Here is a 15,557-nt window from a genome sequence, read left to right as displayed (position 1 = left end):
TCTTTTCGGGGCAGCTAGGTGGCGCAGTGGTAAAGCACCAGCCCTGGACTCAGGAGTACCTGAGTTCAAATCCAGCCTCAGACACTTGACACTTACTAGCTGTGTGACCCTGAGCATTGCCCCACAAAAAAAAAAAAAAAACCCAAACTATCTTTACATGTAACTGGAAAATAATAAATTACTGTTATGGTTTAAAAAAGCTTTGGAGAAAGTAAAAAAAAAAGATTTTGTAAAAAAATAAAATTGCTTTTACTAATTGTTATTGATCAAAGGAAAATAGATTGGACATTAGATTTTCACTTTTGGAATTCTGTGCACTGGGGGGTCTGAGGACCCTGTTCAAATGCCCTCTCAATTTCAACCACAGACTGTTTTCTGCAGGCTAAGCATCTGTCCTTCTTCATGTCACCTTCATGAAACATGACGTCCAGGCCTTTTGCCATTCTTCTTTAAAATTCTACGTGTAGTAGGTAGATTGTCGAGGAGACCTCTGATCAATCTTGCTACACACGTCTTAACTTGGACATACTCAAGGAGTATCTTCTCCTTCTGATGTATTCTGAATTTTGCTCTAGGATGATGAAGCTAAAAATAACTTTGGGACAGGTTCATCCTGGAGTAGAACTATGGAAAGAGAGTTTCTGAGAAATTTTAAAGAGCAATTTAAATTCCTGGTAGTATAACCCACTATGCCAAAAGTCTGGAATCTAAGCATCTTAAACTGTGGGTCCTGACTCCATATGAGGTTCCATAACTGAATGTGGGGGTTTTGAAACATTTGGCAACAGTAAAAGGTTATGTATCCCTATTTTATATATCTATATACCTGGGATCATGTAAAAATGTCTCAGGGGAGAAGGGGTCATGAGTGGAAAAAGTTTAAGAAGCCCTGGTCTAGGTCACTGAATATTGGGTGCAGACATACAGTGGAGACAGAAGCCTAGGATCTGAGAGACAGAAGGAACTTAGAAGTTTCTTAATGTACACCACCTTCCAGTTCAGGAATTCTCCCTCCAACAATCCTAACATGTGGTCATCCAGTCTCTGCCTGAGATCCCATCAGTGATAGGTGCTTGCCATCTTTAAGAGGTAGCATACTCCAATTATGGACAAGCCTAATTGTTAAAATGTTCTTTGAACTAAAATTTGCCTACCTATCTCCCCTGCCCATTGATCCTAGCTCTGTAATCTGGAGCCCCATAGACTAACAAACTAAATCTAATTCCTCTTCCAAAAAACGAACCTTTAAATAGTTGAAGGGAGCACTTATATCCTCACTAAATCCTCTCCTCTCCAGGATATGCTTACATTTCTGGTAAGACAGAAATATGTTCAGAATTGTAAAAAAACCCAAAACTATTAACTATAACTAATCCGAACAAATATAACTGTGCTTATATGAAAAATTATAAGTTTAGAAAAATTATAATTGGGCCATTAGTCCCTTCGTGATCGACATTCAAATGTGAAAATATTTTACTGACTTGGGGGGACTAATCTAACTGGAGGACTAATCTGGTGACTTTTGACAGGCTGGCTATCTGACTGCTATTAATTTAATATGGGCCATTTAAAAATTTCTCCACACTGCTCCCAAATTGACAAGCAAAAGATTAAGAAGCCTTTTAATTAAATAATCAAAGCAGAATTTATTTATAAAAGTAAATGTAATCTCGTCTCTCTCTTTCCTCTGTTTGCCGCCGCCATCATGGACACTGGCCGCATGCAGCCCATCAAGCTGGCTCGGGTCACCAAAGTTCTGGGCCGGACCGGTTCTCAGGGCCAGTGCACCCAGGTGCGCGTGGAGTTCATGGAAGACATGAGCCGCTCTGTCATCTACAACGTGAAAGGCCCCGTGTGGGAGGGGGACGTGCTCACCCTGCTCAAGTCGGAAGAGAGGCCCGGAGGCTGCGGTGAAACCCGCAGGTGGAGGCCCCTAGGCTGCTGCTTGTGGAAGGACTGCTAAGAGATATGAAAAATAAAGAGTTTTGTCTAAAAAAAAAAAAGTAAATGTAAGCAATAAAGGTTAAGAAATGCAAATAATACAACCTTTCTCTGCTTTTAATATAATAAGGGCCTTTGCCGCCTCTTGCCTTAGGGTATGCTCCAGCTTTCTCCAACTTTCTCCTTTACTCCAACACCTCTTTCACTGCTCCATTCCATTCTTCTAACTCCAAGCCCCCTTCACTTTGTTGACCCCCCTGAAAAGCCCCTTAGTGTCCTCACCTAGAGATGGCATCTCTAGCATCTCTGTATCGTAGCCCTTCATTGCTTTCTCCAACCTCCTGTACCCTCTCCTATTCTCTTAATCTTCCAGCGTCTCCCAACCTCCGTAAATCTGACTCTTCTTTTTATTAATCCTTCTAGTCATCTGGTGTCCCCACTTCACTGTCTCTCTAGCTCTCTATATCTGCCCCTTCCATCTCTGTCAGCCCCCTTTTATTAACCTGCTCTCCCAGATGAAACCCAGGCTCGCTGCCCCCAGGGCCAGCTGAGCCCTGTGCTTTGCAAGCCCCAGCGTCCCTGTGTGTTTTCGTGGGCCTTTCTGCTGTGCGAAGGGGGCAAACGGGGTGCACTGTGCCACACCCATGGCTCGGGTTTTCATCTGCGAGGCAACTCCCTTTCCCCCCTTCCCAGCTGAAGTGGAGGGGGAGGGGAAGCTCAGCTTGTGGAGCCTGAGGCTAATTTTGCCCACAGAATAGACACACTTTGGTGGCCATTCTACTAAATCTTTGTTTCCAGGGCTTCCTTGCCCTTAGCTCATTGGTAGAGGTAATAGACATGGCCCAGGGCCATGCATAATGGACAACTTTTTGGTACCTGATTTTATATATGCGTGTATATATAATACATACACATGCTTATATATACACACATATAAGTGTATATGTGTACACACACATACATATATATATATACACACACACAAAATTTATTTACTACTCATGCATTTCCCCTTCCACAATAAGAACAGATATCAAAATATATATGATCATTTTGATTATACCAATTGCTGGATTAGAACTCAACAATGTCTTTAGCCTGTATTGCAATTAATGAGGATATAATGGTGGTCTGGCGGATTGTAGACCCTATCTTATTGTGAAATGGTATTTCCATGTGCATAATACTAGAGAGCTGCTTTTCTGAGGATTGTGATGATATGTGAAAGAAGTGCCTTAGAGAGATTGGAGCAAGTGTGGACATTTGGTAAATAGTTCCAGCTGGCTTACTGTGTGGTTGGCAGGAGCTTTTTTTTTTCCCACTTCTTTTACCTAAAACTGTTAACTGCATCCTCAAAAGGGCCTGAGTCAGCTCCAGCCGTCTCTTCATTTTACTTGTATCTAGGGAGAATAAAATGATTCCTTCACTTCATAGTGTCTGATAAGAGACTCTGCTATGAAAGAAAGGACTATGAGACTTTCTTTTCCTGAGGCCATAATACACTGAAGAAACAATCCTTCTCAGTGTATTTGCTCATTCTTTTCCCTTCTAGGTGCAGAAAGTAGAGTCTTCCATCTGAGTCAGGAGTGTGAGCTAAAGGAATCCAGGAATCCAGGCTGGGTTTCACAACATCAATGCCCAGAGGAGCAAGGAACAATCTTTAGGAGTGGCCTTAAGTATCTTCCCCAATGAAATGACTCACTTGGTAGTCATTCATCTAGATATGAACCAATTCCTATAGGACCAAAACCTATGTGGGAACTGAACCAAATTGTGAACCTATTTCTCCCTCTTCCCCAACCCCAACCAGAAACTGAACTAATATAGGGAGGATTATACTCTTAATGTATTGGGAGAAATTTTTGGGTTTTTTGTTCTTGCTTTTTCTGTTAAGTAACTATCCCTTTGTAAAAGCAACTCAGTGTTAAGTACTTAATTGAAACTGGGAGTCTGGTCACCAGTCCCTTAAAAATAGGGAAATAGCTAGTGGGGGCTTGAGCCAATGGCAGAAAAAAGAGAAACCCCCAACTCTCTCAAGGTACCTGAGAACTCTGAAGGAAAGATGTAGGTTTGCTTGGCTTTGAGAAAATGGGACTGGGGGATAGGTGCTAAATGATGAGTAATGCCTCCGGCATGAGAGGAGCTGGAGGAGAAAAAGAAAATGAAGAGAATAAAAAGGAAGGAGAGAGAGTAATAAATAATAGGAAAGAAAATTATAATACACAAAAGAAAAAGTTACTCTTGAGAGTAGTACACAGTAGACACAGCATCACAGACCACCTAAACTTGTCTTAGACTATGCAGGGTAAAAACCTGTGCCACAACTATTCCATCATCTTGTCACCTTCATACCCAGCTCAGTTAATTCTATGGCCTTTGAGTCCATAAGATAAATCAAACTCAACAAGTAAAAGTAGCCAGGAATGAGGCCTTTTTTCTCCAATTTCTCTTCAAGGCTGCATACAGTGTGTTCCAGTGCCCCCTTTGAAAATAGGTTTCAAATATTGTAAGACAGACTTTTGGAAATTAACCAGGGTTTTTGTTGTTGTTGTTGTTGTTGTTTTGTTTTGTTTTGTGGGGCAATGAGAGTTAAGTGACTTGCCTAGGGTCACACAGCTAGTACGTGTCAAGTGTCTGAGGCCGAATTTAAACTCAGGTTCTCTGGAATCTTGGGCCGGTGCTTTATCCACTGTGCCACCTTGTTACCCCAATTAACCAGTTTATATAAGTGTGAAAAGGTAGGATGGTGTAGTGGAGACAGACAGACAGACAGACAGAGACAGAGACAGAGACAGGGGAAGAGTGGGCTGGTCCAATAGAACTGGGTTTGTATCATTGTTAACCCACACTGATTGTGTAACTCAAGACAAATTGCTTAACCTCTCAGTGCCTCAAGCAACCCTCTTAGATAGGGATTTTTAACCTGGGATTCACAAATAGATTTCAGGGGATCCATGGACTTGGATGGGAAAAAACAAATCTTTCTTTTCCTTACACAACTAACTGAAATTTCATGTTTCTTCAATGAGTGAAATTCATTAGTCTGAGAAGTCTGTAGGCTTAACCAGATTGCTAAAGGGTCATATAACACTCAAAAGTATAAGAACTTTTGCTCAAGACTTCAAATTGCAGCTTTTCAGCTCCTGGGTCACAAGATAACCAAGAAGAGGAGGTACAATGGACACACTGAGAAGAGCCAAGGCCACATGTAGCCCATATGCTGCACCAACTGCCCTTGCTGCATGCCGGAGGACAAGACCATCAAGAAGTTCATCATCCTCAGCACTGTGGAAGCTGTATCATCGGGGACATCTCCAAGTCCTACATCTTAGACTCCTATGTATTGTCCAAACTGTATGTGAAACTACACACCTGTTGAAGGTTCTTGATCTACAGCAATGTCGGATCTCGTGAGGCAAGAATGGATAGGATAGGGGCGGCTAGGTGGCACAGTGGATAGAGCACCAGCCCTGGAGTCAGGAATACCTGAGTTCAAATCCGGCCTCAGACACTTGACACTAGCTGTGTGACCCTGGGCAAGTCACTTAACCCCAATTGCCTCACTTAAAAAAAAAAAGAATGGATAGGATACCCCAACCCTGCTAAAGACCTGCTGGTACTGCCCCCAGACCTTCTCCAAAGTTCATGTACAGAGCTATCTGTCTATCAAGATCCCTGAAACCCTCAGAGGAAAATAAAATGATTGGTCTACCTTAAAAAAATTAATACACTAAAACATTTCAAATTTCATAGAAGATGCTGATCAGCATGCATAGAGGAAGTTCTTCATCTAAAGCAAATCACAGAATTTTAAACGTATTTTTGTTGACATTGGATGTCATCTTTCCCAAGGATATTAAACATGATGCCTTGGCCTCTTAAATTTCTCTTCAGTATACTCTATCCCCCAGTCCTATTGTGTATCCCTTTGTTTCTTTGTTCAGATGAATATATTGATCAGATTAACAAGGTCTTTGTGAAAATGAGCAAAGATTTCGGTGGTAGATTACTGATAGTAATATAAGTTATTGAAAATAGATTAGGGATATAAATTAACAATAAACATGAAATTTGAGTTTGAGGTGCCTCATAAAGTATATCTCCCCCTCTGCCTCTAATTTATTTTTACAATGAGAAAATTGAGGCCCATAGTGTTCAAGTGACTTCCCCAAAATCACTTAGCAAGTTAGTGGTGGAGTTAGGACCAGAAGCCAAACCTTCTGACTCTTACTTTTGGCCCAGTTTCTTTCAGCAAGTTTTTTTTTATTTGTTGCTTCAATAAGGGCCTTGGTTCAAAAGCATTTTCCTGAGTCCCTTTTCCTAAGTTTCATTCTGCTCCTCCCTGAAATAGCAGATCTTAAAAAGTAACACTCCCTGCCCTCTAACCTGGTGGCACAACCTGTAATCCCTTCTACTTGGGAGTCTGAGGATAATGGATTGCTTGAATGTGGTGGTTTTAAACTGCAATGAGCTAAAATCAATCAGGGATCAGAAAGAAGTCCAGTATAATATGGTAGACTCCCAGGATGAGTGGGTACCTAGGAAGGAGTGATCCAGCTGAGGTTAGAATCAGAGCAGATCAAAGTTTCTGTGCCAGTGACCAGTGGGATCAGTCCATGGATGGATGGTCACTATACTTCCAGCCTGGGTATGATAGGGAGACTCACTCCCCTCACACCCACAAAGTGAAACAGATTGGAGTCATGTGATTCCTGACTTTGATGCCACTTCTAAAGTATTGCCATAGGTAGTTCTTATCATGAGTGACTTTTCCAGCAACTCTTCAAATACTCCTTATAACTCTTTAACCTTCTACCCTCAAATGTATTGAGCTGTCTATCTATTGGTATGTATATTCATTAGGATGGATATCTTGATGTTTAAGAAGTTTCTTATAATAGTTAAGATCGAAACAATAAACTGTGTTTCTAAATATACTTTATTGTTTTTTAAAATGTAATTTTAAAAAAGTTAGAAATACAGTCAGCAAAAATCATCTGGAAAAATAAATCTGCTCTTCAATTTAATTTCAAAAGAAAACATCTAAAGTTGTACCTCTGTGCCTTGATATAGGATGTACTGCCAAATTATGTTAGGGAAAGAGGCTGATAAATCAATCAAGACATTTTATCAAGTTCCAACTACATACAAAATAATTCTCAAGTTTTTAAGACAATATTTTTGGGAACAGAAAACTCTAACCACTTCTAATTCAGGGGGGAAGAAAGCACAAAATGTGGAGGTGAAGTTGAAGTCAGAAGAGATTGTATATATGCTCTCTATGTAAGAATAGAAGAGAACCAGTGTGACAGAGAGGTAGAGGGCAGAGCTTGGAAACAAAAATAACTGGGTTTAATTCCTGCCTTGGTCACATCTTAACCGTGTAACCCTGGACAGGTCACTTAACCTCTCAGACAAATTGTTAACTTACATCAATAGAATGATTTTCTCACATCAATGAAATCACAGTCCCCAAACCCCAAAGCACATGCAAGTGTTTCATTTGTGCACAGCCATCCTTATTTTTTTAATCTATTTGTTGGCAAAAGATCAAACACTAGCTAACGTCAGCATCTAAGCTAAACATGACTTAAGCCAAATGAGTAATTAATTGCAACAGGTAGAAATTACCTTTTGTTATCTGGTTACCAGTGGCATTTCTTTTTCTCAGTCTATAGCTATGACCTATGGGGATGGTTTGGTTTCTGAAGTTGTTAGTAAGCACAATATACAAATACTGAAGTTTTTATTAGGGTTTTCATAAAAGGCAAAAATGAAATTTTCCAAATTCTTTAGCAGCTTTCAGTAAACCAACCTTAAAACAGAGGGAACAAGACAACCTTTCTCCCCATCCTTTCCTTCCCTCCCCTCTCTCCCCTCCCCTCCAGCTATGGTTTATAGTTTCTGCCTTGGTTAAGGAGACAAAGAGAACTTTCTGGTTGAGAGAGTAATGCATAATTGAAGTGTGTATAAGAAGTTCCAGTTAAGAACTGGATATCTGGTTAAGAATCAGATAATGGAATAGGTGTAGGATAGTAGGTACTGAACGTCCTGGTAGCTTGATGATACTGTAGTTTGCAAAAGGAAAATAACAGTGTTGACCCAGGTGTGTTACAAAAAAAGAATAGGATTCTGAGAAATTTGGCATTAAAGGGACAGGAAAAGTCCTTTTGAGATAGATACCTCTTAGGAGGCTATCCTGAACTGAAAAGTCATTGGTTCATCCTTACATCTACCCTGATCGGCAATCTAAGACACATAGTGTATGACTGGTGATGACTGTTGTCTGCTGGAACTAAACTTTTTTCTAATTCTTGATTGTCCTGAAATAACTGACAATTTGCTGTTTGTTACCAAACTGGAATTGAAATCACAAAGCTCTATGGGCAAATTTTTTTAAGGCAGGTATTCATAGCTGTAAATAGGTAGGTTGCCAGATTAGAGAGACTCTTTCAAGTGTCTAATAAATGGAGTTTTGTTCTATCATAGCTAACCATGTTTGCTTTGTCTGTTCAGTCTTTAGATAATATGATCAGATCCACTTTCCTAGATATGATCCATTTCTGATTTTGGTGAATGTGCACACACACACACACACACACACACACACACACACACACACCACTAAACACTCTTCCTATAATTTTGACTGATACTTCTCAATTTTTAAAAAACAATTTGAGTTCCCTGACCTCTACCCTGTCTTAGATGAGGCTCATTCATTGCCCAGTCTTTTCAATCCTCCCCTTCATTTGTTCCCATTTTGCCAACTATAATGTCCATAATAAAATTATTGCTCCCCTGTCTCATTTTCAAATTTTCATTTCTTTATTCACCTCTCCATCCCCTATGTCTGCCTGGGTTCTTTAATGGCTAATCCAGGCAGTTGTATTACTAACTTGTGTCTTTCCATGTGAATTACATTAAAAAAAGCTGATCCTTAGGTCAAAGCTACCTGCTTTTATGTTTTTTAGTTGTTATGTACCCCTCAGAGGAGGACCAGTGAGAGTGTTCTTCTGCAAGCATACCAAACCTAGACTCTATGTTCACCTATGTCTGCTGTATCTAAATTGAGGTAGCAGTTAATCGGAACAGCACTGTTTTGGTTGTTGCTCTATCTCCAGAGATATTGTATTAAGATTGTACACTGTAAAAACTCTTATTTTTCTACCCCTTTTTAGGATTTACATTGAGCCAATAATTAGGCATTCACAATTGTTAAGCATTGCTTTCGATTTACCTTTAGTACATTTTGCTCAGTTTAGTATCAGTCAACCCAAAGCTTGATCATTCTTCTACAAATTTCTGAAATTTCTGTTATATCCTCAGGAATAATCTTTTGTCTTTGACTATTATACTCATTTAAACTAGTAAGTTAACTTGGGCATGAAACTCAATTTACTTTGATTTTCATTATGTGTATTCCTATTCTCTTCATTGTTCCTTATCTTATGTGAAAAAATCCCATGAAATTTAGATTGATGTCTTTGCTTTTCCTGGTCACTTTTTTTGTATCTTTTAAAATTAAATTAATTTTTTCTAAGAATGAAAAATCTTCCTTTTCTCCTTTATATTTGGCTCACATTGAAAAAGAAAGCCCTTATTACAAATACCAAATATTAAATCAAAACAGTTTCAGACATTGACTATATGATATATGTGTATATGTATAACATGCACATATCATATGTCTCATTCTGCACCTTGAGTTGAACACCTTTGTGTGTTCATGACACTTTTGTGTGTCTCTGCTCATCAGTTGATAAAAGTCTTGCCGAATTTCTATGAAACTGTCCCTTTTAAAATTTCTTATAGAATGATAGTATTCCATTATATCTATTTACCATAATTTGTTCATTTATCCCCCAGTCAATGGGCACCCCCTCAGTTTCCAGTTTTTGCCACCTCAAAAAGAGTTGCTATAAATATTTTATACATATTGGTCCTTTTCATTTTTTCTGTGATCTCTTTGGGGTATAGGTAGTGGTATACTGATTCAATGCTTATACACAGCTTAATACATTTTTATATAGTTCCAAATTGCTTTCCAGAATGGCTAGACCTATACATAGTTCCACCAAGAGTACATCAATGTGCCTATTTTCCCAAAGCCCCTCTAACATTTGACACTTTTAAAAAATCATCTTTGTCAATCTGATGTGTATGAGATAAAACCTCAGCAGTGCTTCAAATTGCTTTTCTCTCATTATTAATGATTTGGAGCATTTAAAAAATATATATGTTTACAGATATGCCAGGATTTCTTTCCTTTAGTACTGTCTGTTCATATCTTAGACCATTTACCAATAGATAATGAATCTTATTCTTATAAATTTGAATCAGGTCCTTTAATATCTTGGAAATGAGACCTTCATTCAGAGAAATTTGCTGAAAAAAAAATTTCCCCCACAGTTATTTCCTTTTTAATGTTAGCTATAGTGGATTCATTTGTGCAAAATCTTTTAAATTTTCTGTAATCAAAATTATCTATTTTATCTTCTGTGATCCTCTCTCTTATTTGGTTACAAACTCTTCCCCTGTTCAGAGATTTGATAGGTAGTTTCCCCATTGTTTCTCTGATTTATGATATGACCTTTTATATCTAGGACATGGCTCTACTTGGAACTTATCTTGGTGTAAGGTGTAATATGTTAGGTTAAATCTAATTTCTTCCATACTACTGTCCAAGTTTCCCAGCAGTTTTTTTTTTAATCAAATAGTGGGGAGCAACTAGGTGGCATAGTGGATAGTGCACTGGGCCTGGAGTCAGGAGGACCTGAGTTCAAATCCAGCCTCAGACACTTGACACTTACTAGCTGTGTGACCTTGGCCAAATCACTAAAAAAAAAAAATCAAATAGTAAGTCCTGATACCACTAGTTGGGGGGAGGGGGGCGCTTTGCATTTATTGATTACCAGGTTTATTTGCTTCTTTATGTTGTGTAGCTAATCTGTTCTGGTTGATCTTTATATTTCTAAACTGTACCAAATTGTTTTGAGAATTACTACTTGGTGACTTTGTTGTAGTGGGGAAGAGCTGGTCTGCACTGCTTCCTTCTACTCTACCATCTTGGCTGGTTCTCCTCTTGGTGATCTTTAAAGGCATAATTTTAGCATTGTAGATATATTATTTCATAGAAATATATCTGGGTGAATTGATTCTGGGGTTCATACCTATTGGTATCCTGTGGATTCTGTCCTTTTATTTGAATTACTCTTGGAATTTTTCTTTCATTAATTCCCAAAACACAATAGTCATACTAATTATTAGCTTTATATAGAGCTTTAAATTTTGCAAAGTGCTTTTAAAATAATTATCTCATTTTATCCTCACAACAACTCTGGAAGGTAGGTACAATTATTATCTCCATTTTATAGATGAGGAAAATGAAGCACCAAGAAATTAAGTGCCTGTTGTAGGTCACATATTTAGTGTCTGCAGCTGCATTTGAACTCAGCCCTTCATGATTACAGGTTCAGGGCTATTCACTGTGCTACCTTACTGTCCCTTATTTCTTTCTTCACAGTTTTCAGGGAATATATTTATTTTTAGTTTTTCTTTGTGAACTTTCATCACATTTGCTTACATAATATGACTGCTCTGGACCCACTTTCTGAGGGCCAGTTCTGGTATATTTCATCCCCCTCACTGTTTTACAATACTCGGTGGAGTATGGGGAGTCTCTTCTCTGTCATTGGTTTAAACCCCAGGTAATTGCATGTCCTTTATTTTAGGGGCTATGGCTGGCAACCCAGTTTTAATTAACCACATTATGTAAGATTGGCTTTTGCAAAGGGATATTTACTTCAAAGACATAGCAAGAATAAGTGTATAAAACTTTCTTCCCAACACCTCAGGGGTCTATTTCCCTCCCCGCCTCCACAGTCACCTCAGTCTCTAGAGAGGAGATGGGGATTAAGCTCACAATTTAGTTCAGTTCTTATATAACATTAGTCACACCAAGTTCCAGTCCAAAGTGCTGGCTTCTGTTTGGCTCTTGGCCCTGGACCTATTCTCCTTAGGGTATTGTTGCTGGGCTGGCTTCAACCTCTGGCCTGGATTCCTAGACTCCTGTATCCCCTTGGCTCAAGCTCCCAGACAGATTAGAGGCTCCAGTCCTGTACCTATAATGAAAAAGCACAAACAAAATGCCCCAAACCCTAGACATTTTTACTCAGGGCCACATGAAATAGTCATGCTACAGATATAAAATTTGGTCTTAAAAATAATCTCTCAATAGATGGAGCAAAGCAAAGCTTGTTATAATCTTGGGGAAAAAGAATCAGAGAATGGGAAGTGCAGACTCAAATAATGGGAGGGATAGTAAAAGCTCACAGATGTGTGAGAGACAAATGAATCTATGGAGATATTCACAAAATTAATCGATATAATCAAAGGCAAACTACTGAGCCTTAGCATGCTCCTTTAGGGTGTTCAGAGAATCAATAAAATATTAATGAATAATAGATTATCCAAAATAACACAAACAAATAAAACAAGCCTCTCGTTGTTTTACTTAAGGGCAGAATGGATTCCCTTAATTTTTTGTTGTTGTTGGTAAGACCTAATGTTACCAACAAAAGAAATAACAAGTGGCTATAGAAGCTCTACAAAAAATAAGACATGCCTAGGGTCCTCACTTCACAGTCCCCATTTCTGTGCTTTCAGTACACAAAGGAAATCATCCCATTTGTCAGGATCTTCTTTACAATCTATGAGCATAGAATGTAGACTCCTTGCCGGTAGGGATTATTTCATTATTTGAGTTTATATCTCCAGTACCCAGTAAAGTCCCTGGCACACAGTAGGTAATTAATAAATGCTTATTGAGTAGTCGATTAATGAAATGGTTAATACCCTTAGCTAAGAACAGGTGTAGTTAAGAACCATGAGGAAGATCTCTTGACTTTGGGAGAGATTAAACTTAGTTTCTTGGCCAGGGTTGGTGACTGCTTCCTATAATTCCTGTTTCTAAGGAGATTGATGCTGGTAAATGTCTACTAGCAGGATCTAGGTAGGAATAGATTCCCATAATGCTGAATATATAAATAAAATAAGTCCATAAGTATGATATTTTGGCCATTTAATAAAATCAATTTGTATATTTACATAAAACCCCATGGTTGGGGTGAGCTCTTTTGTCTTTCTTAGGTTTTTCCACTTTATAATTCTGGCAAATTAGGTACCCCATTAACAAAGTCTGATAAAAGGTGCTCCATTAGGTATCTTGGAATATAGATGTTTATAATTCCTACCCTAAAGTAGTTTATAATCTAATAAGAAATAGGCAGAAACAACTATAATACAAGATAGTATATCTCACTGCATGTCAGATTTCCCAAGCTCAAATAATCCACCAGCCTTAGCCTCTCTAGAAGCATAGACTACATATACTACCATACTATATTAAAGAGTCTTAAAGGGAGTAAAAAGAGACAAACAAGGAGCCTTGAAGTTCCTTTGAAGAAAAAGCCTTTTTTGGCCCATTATACTCAAGATTAAGCAGGCCCTGTCAACACTATAAAGTTACTGTGCTTAAGCCAAGTGCAGCAACCTCCGTTCTGCACCCCCACCCTCAGCAGACCAAAGAAAAGTTGAAACACCATAAGGGGGTGGGGGGTGGGGATAAAGAAACAACATGAGGAAATATCTTGGTTTAAGAGGTAAGAAAGTAAACCATAAAGAGGTAAACCACAATGAATAACCCCACAACATTTCTAGGTAAAGCCTTGGAAGAAAAAAAAATACCCAGGCCACAAAGACTGTAGGAATATCTGGAGGAAATTTAGAAAGACATACAAAATGGAAAAACTAGGGAGGAAAGAATGGAAAGGAAAATTAACACCATAAAAGAGACTTTGGAAAACCTCCTTCAAGAACTGAATGCTTGAAAATTAAATTGGGCCAGACAGAAAACAATTACTTAATAAAACAATTAGAAAAATCAAAACAAAACAGAAAAAAATGAAAAAGGAGAAAATCTAAGAAATATTATATAAAAACCAATTGACCTGTAAAATAGGAGAGACAATCTAAGATTGTCAGGCTGTTCAAGTATTATGATCAGAAAAAAAATCTATATATCATATTTCAGGAAATCATCAAAGAAATTGCCAAGCACTCTTAGACCCAGAGGATTAAGTATAAATAGAAAGATTTCACTGATCACCTCCAGAATGAAAACTCCAAAGATAAGTTCAATATTATGAATCCACAAAGATAGAAAAAACCTAAAAGTAACTGAATATTCCAGGAATGATCTTTGGATGGCCCCACTCTACTTTTCCTTAGAAGATGAGTACATCATTCACAGCATAAAATAAATCCTTTCCACAGCTAAGCACATACCTTTGTTCAATTGTCACCTTGAAAATAAGTCTCCCCTAATAAACTCTTTTTTTGTTTTTGTTTTTGTTTTTGTGGGGCAATGAGGGTTAAGTGGCTTGTCCAGGGTCACACAGCTAGTAAGTGTCAAGTGTCTGAGGTTGGATTTGAACTCAGGTCCTCCTGAATCCAGGGTCGGTGCTTTATCTACTGTGCCACCTACCTGCCCCTCCCCTAATAAACTCTTGAAGATGTTATTCTCCAAAACTAGGACCCAGAATTTTTTTTTGGGGGGGGGGGCAGGACAATGAGGGTTAAGTGACTTGCCCAAAGTCTGTGTGACTAGTAAGTTTCAAGTGTCTGAGGTCGGATTTGAACTCAGATCCTCCTAAATCCAGGGTTAGTGCTTTATCCACTGCACCACCCAGCTGCTCCCTAGGACTCAGAATTTGAGAAAGGTACTTGACTCATAGTATATCATTTTTATTTTTACCTTGAGCAACTATAGTGCATGTTTGCACCCAATATCTTACCCTGTTGGATTGTGCCAATGTGTGGTGTACATGAGGGAGGTGGGGTGGGAAGGAATGAAACAGTTTAAGTGATCATTCTTCTGATTTAGATATATGAATTAAATCTGGTACCAATATTGTGAGCCCCCAAAGGAGGGGCTATCAGGCTGCCTAAGGAGGGATGAACCCGCCAAGTTTGGAAATGGAGTAGGTCAAAGCTTCTGTGCCAGTGAGTAGTGAGTTTGGGCCCATGGGTAGCTATTTCATTTCTAGCCTGAGCAAGATAGGGAAACCCAGGCTAAAAACAAATTAACTAACAAGAAAGAAAGAAAGAAAGAAAGAAAGAAAGAAAGAAAGAAAGAAAGAAAGAAAGAAAGAAAGAAAGAAAGACAGAAAGAAAGAGAAAGGAAAGAAAGGAAGGAAGGAAGGAAGGAAGGAAGGAAGGAAGGAAGGAAGGAAGGAAGGAAGGAAGGAAGGAAGGAAGGAAGGAAGGAAGGAAGGAAGAAAGAAAACAAAACAAATTTCTCAAATATATTTACTTTCCTAGATTTCTTGAATTTCAAAGAGTCTACTAACTCTGGTCTTTTTACAAATTCAGAATATTTGAACTTAGAAAGTCAGCAAGAAAGGTCTACCAAACTAGGGTTAGAGTGGAGTGCAGTGTAGCACAGGCTATGTCAGCACAGGACAGGTCTTGTTAAACCAGCAACAGGCCTTAGAGGTGATTGAATTAGCAGAAAGTTCTAGAGCTCAAATATGGTAAAGAGGTCAATCAAC

The 15,557-nt window shown here is 38.6% G+C and overlaps 1 protein-coding gene across 1 annotated transcript; it reads left to right on the top strand.

The window, feature by feature from the left end:
- Positions 1-1,708: 1,708 nt before the first annotated feature.
- LOC122747454 (40S ribosomal protein S28-like) lies at positions 1,709-1,966 on the top strand. The gene has a single exon (XM_043993464.1). The coding sequence runs from the start codon at positions 1,709-1,711 to the stop codon at positions 1,964-1,966; it is 258 nt and encodes an 85-aa protein (XP_043849399.1).
- Positions 1,967-15,557: the final 13,591 nt, after the last annotated feature.

Source organism: Dromiciops gliroides, chromosome 3, assembly GCF_019393635.1.
Source record: "Dromiciops gliroides isolate mDroGli1 chromosome 3, mDroGli1.pri, whole genome shotgun sequence".
Classification (NCBI taxonomy): domain Eukaryota; kingdom Metazoa; phylum Chordata; class Mammalia; order Microbiotheria; family Microbiotheriidae; genus Dromiciops; species Dromiciops gliroides.
This window is presented reverse-complemented; position numbering and strand designations above follow the sequence as displayed.

Coding starts and splice junctions, on each gene's coding strand:
- LOC122747454 (XM_043993464.1), top strand. CDS start 1,709: ATGGACACTGGCCGCATGCAGCCCATCAAGCTGGCTCGGGTCACCAAA.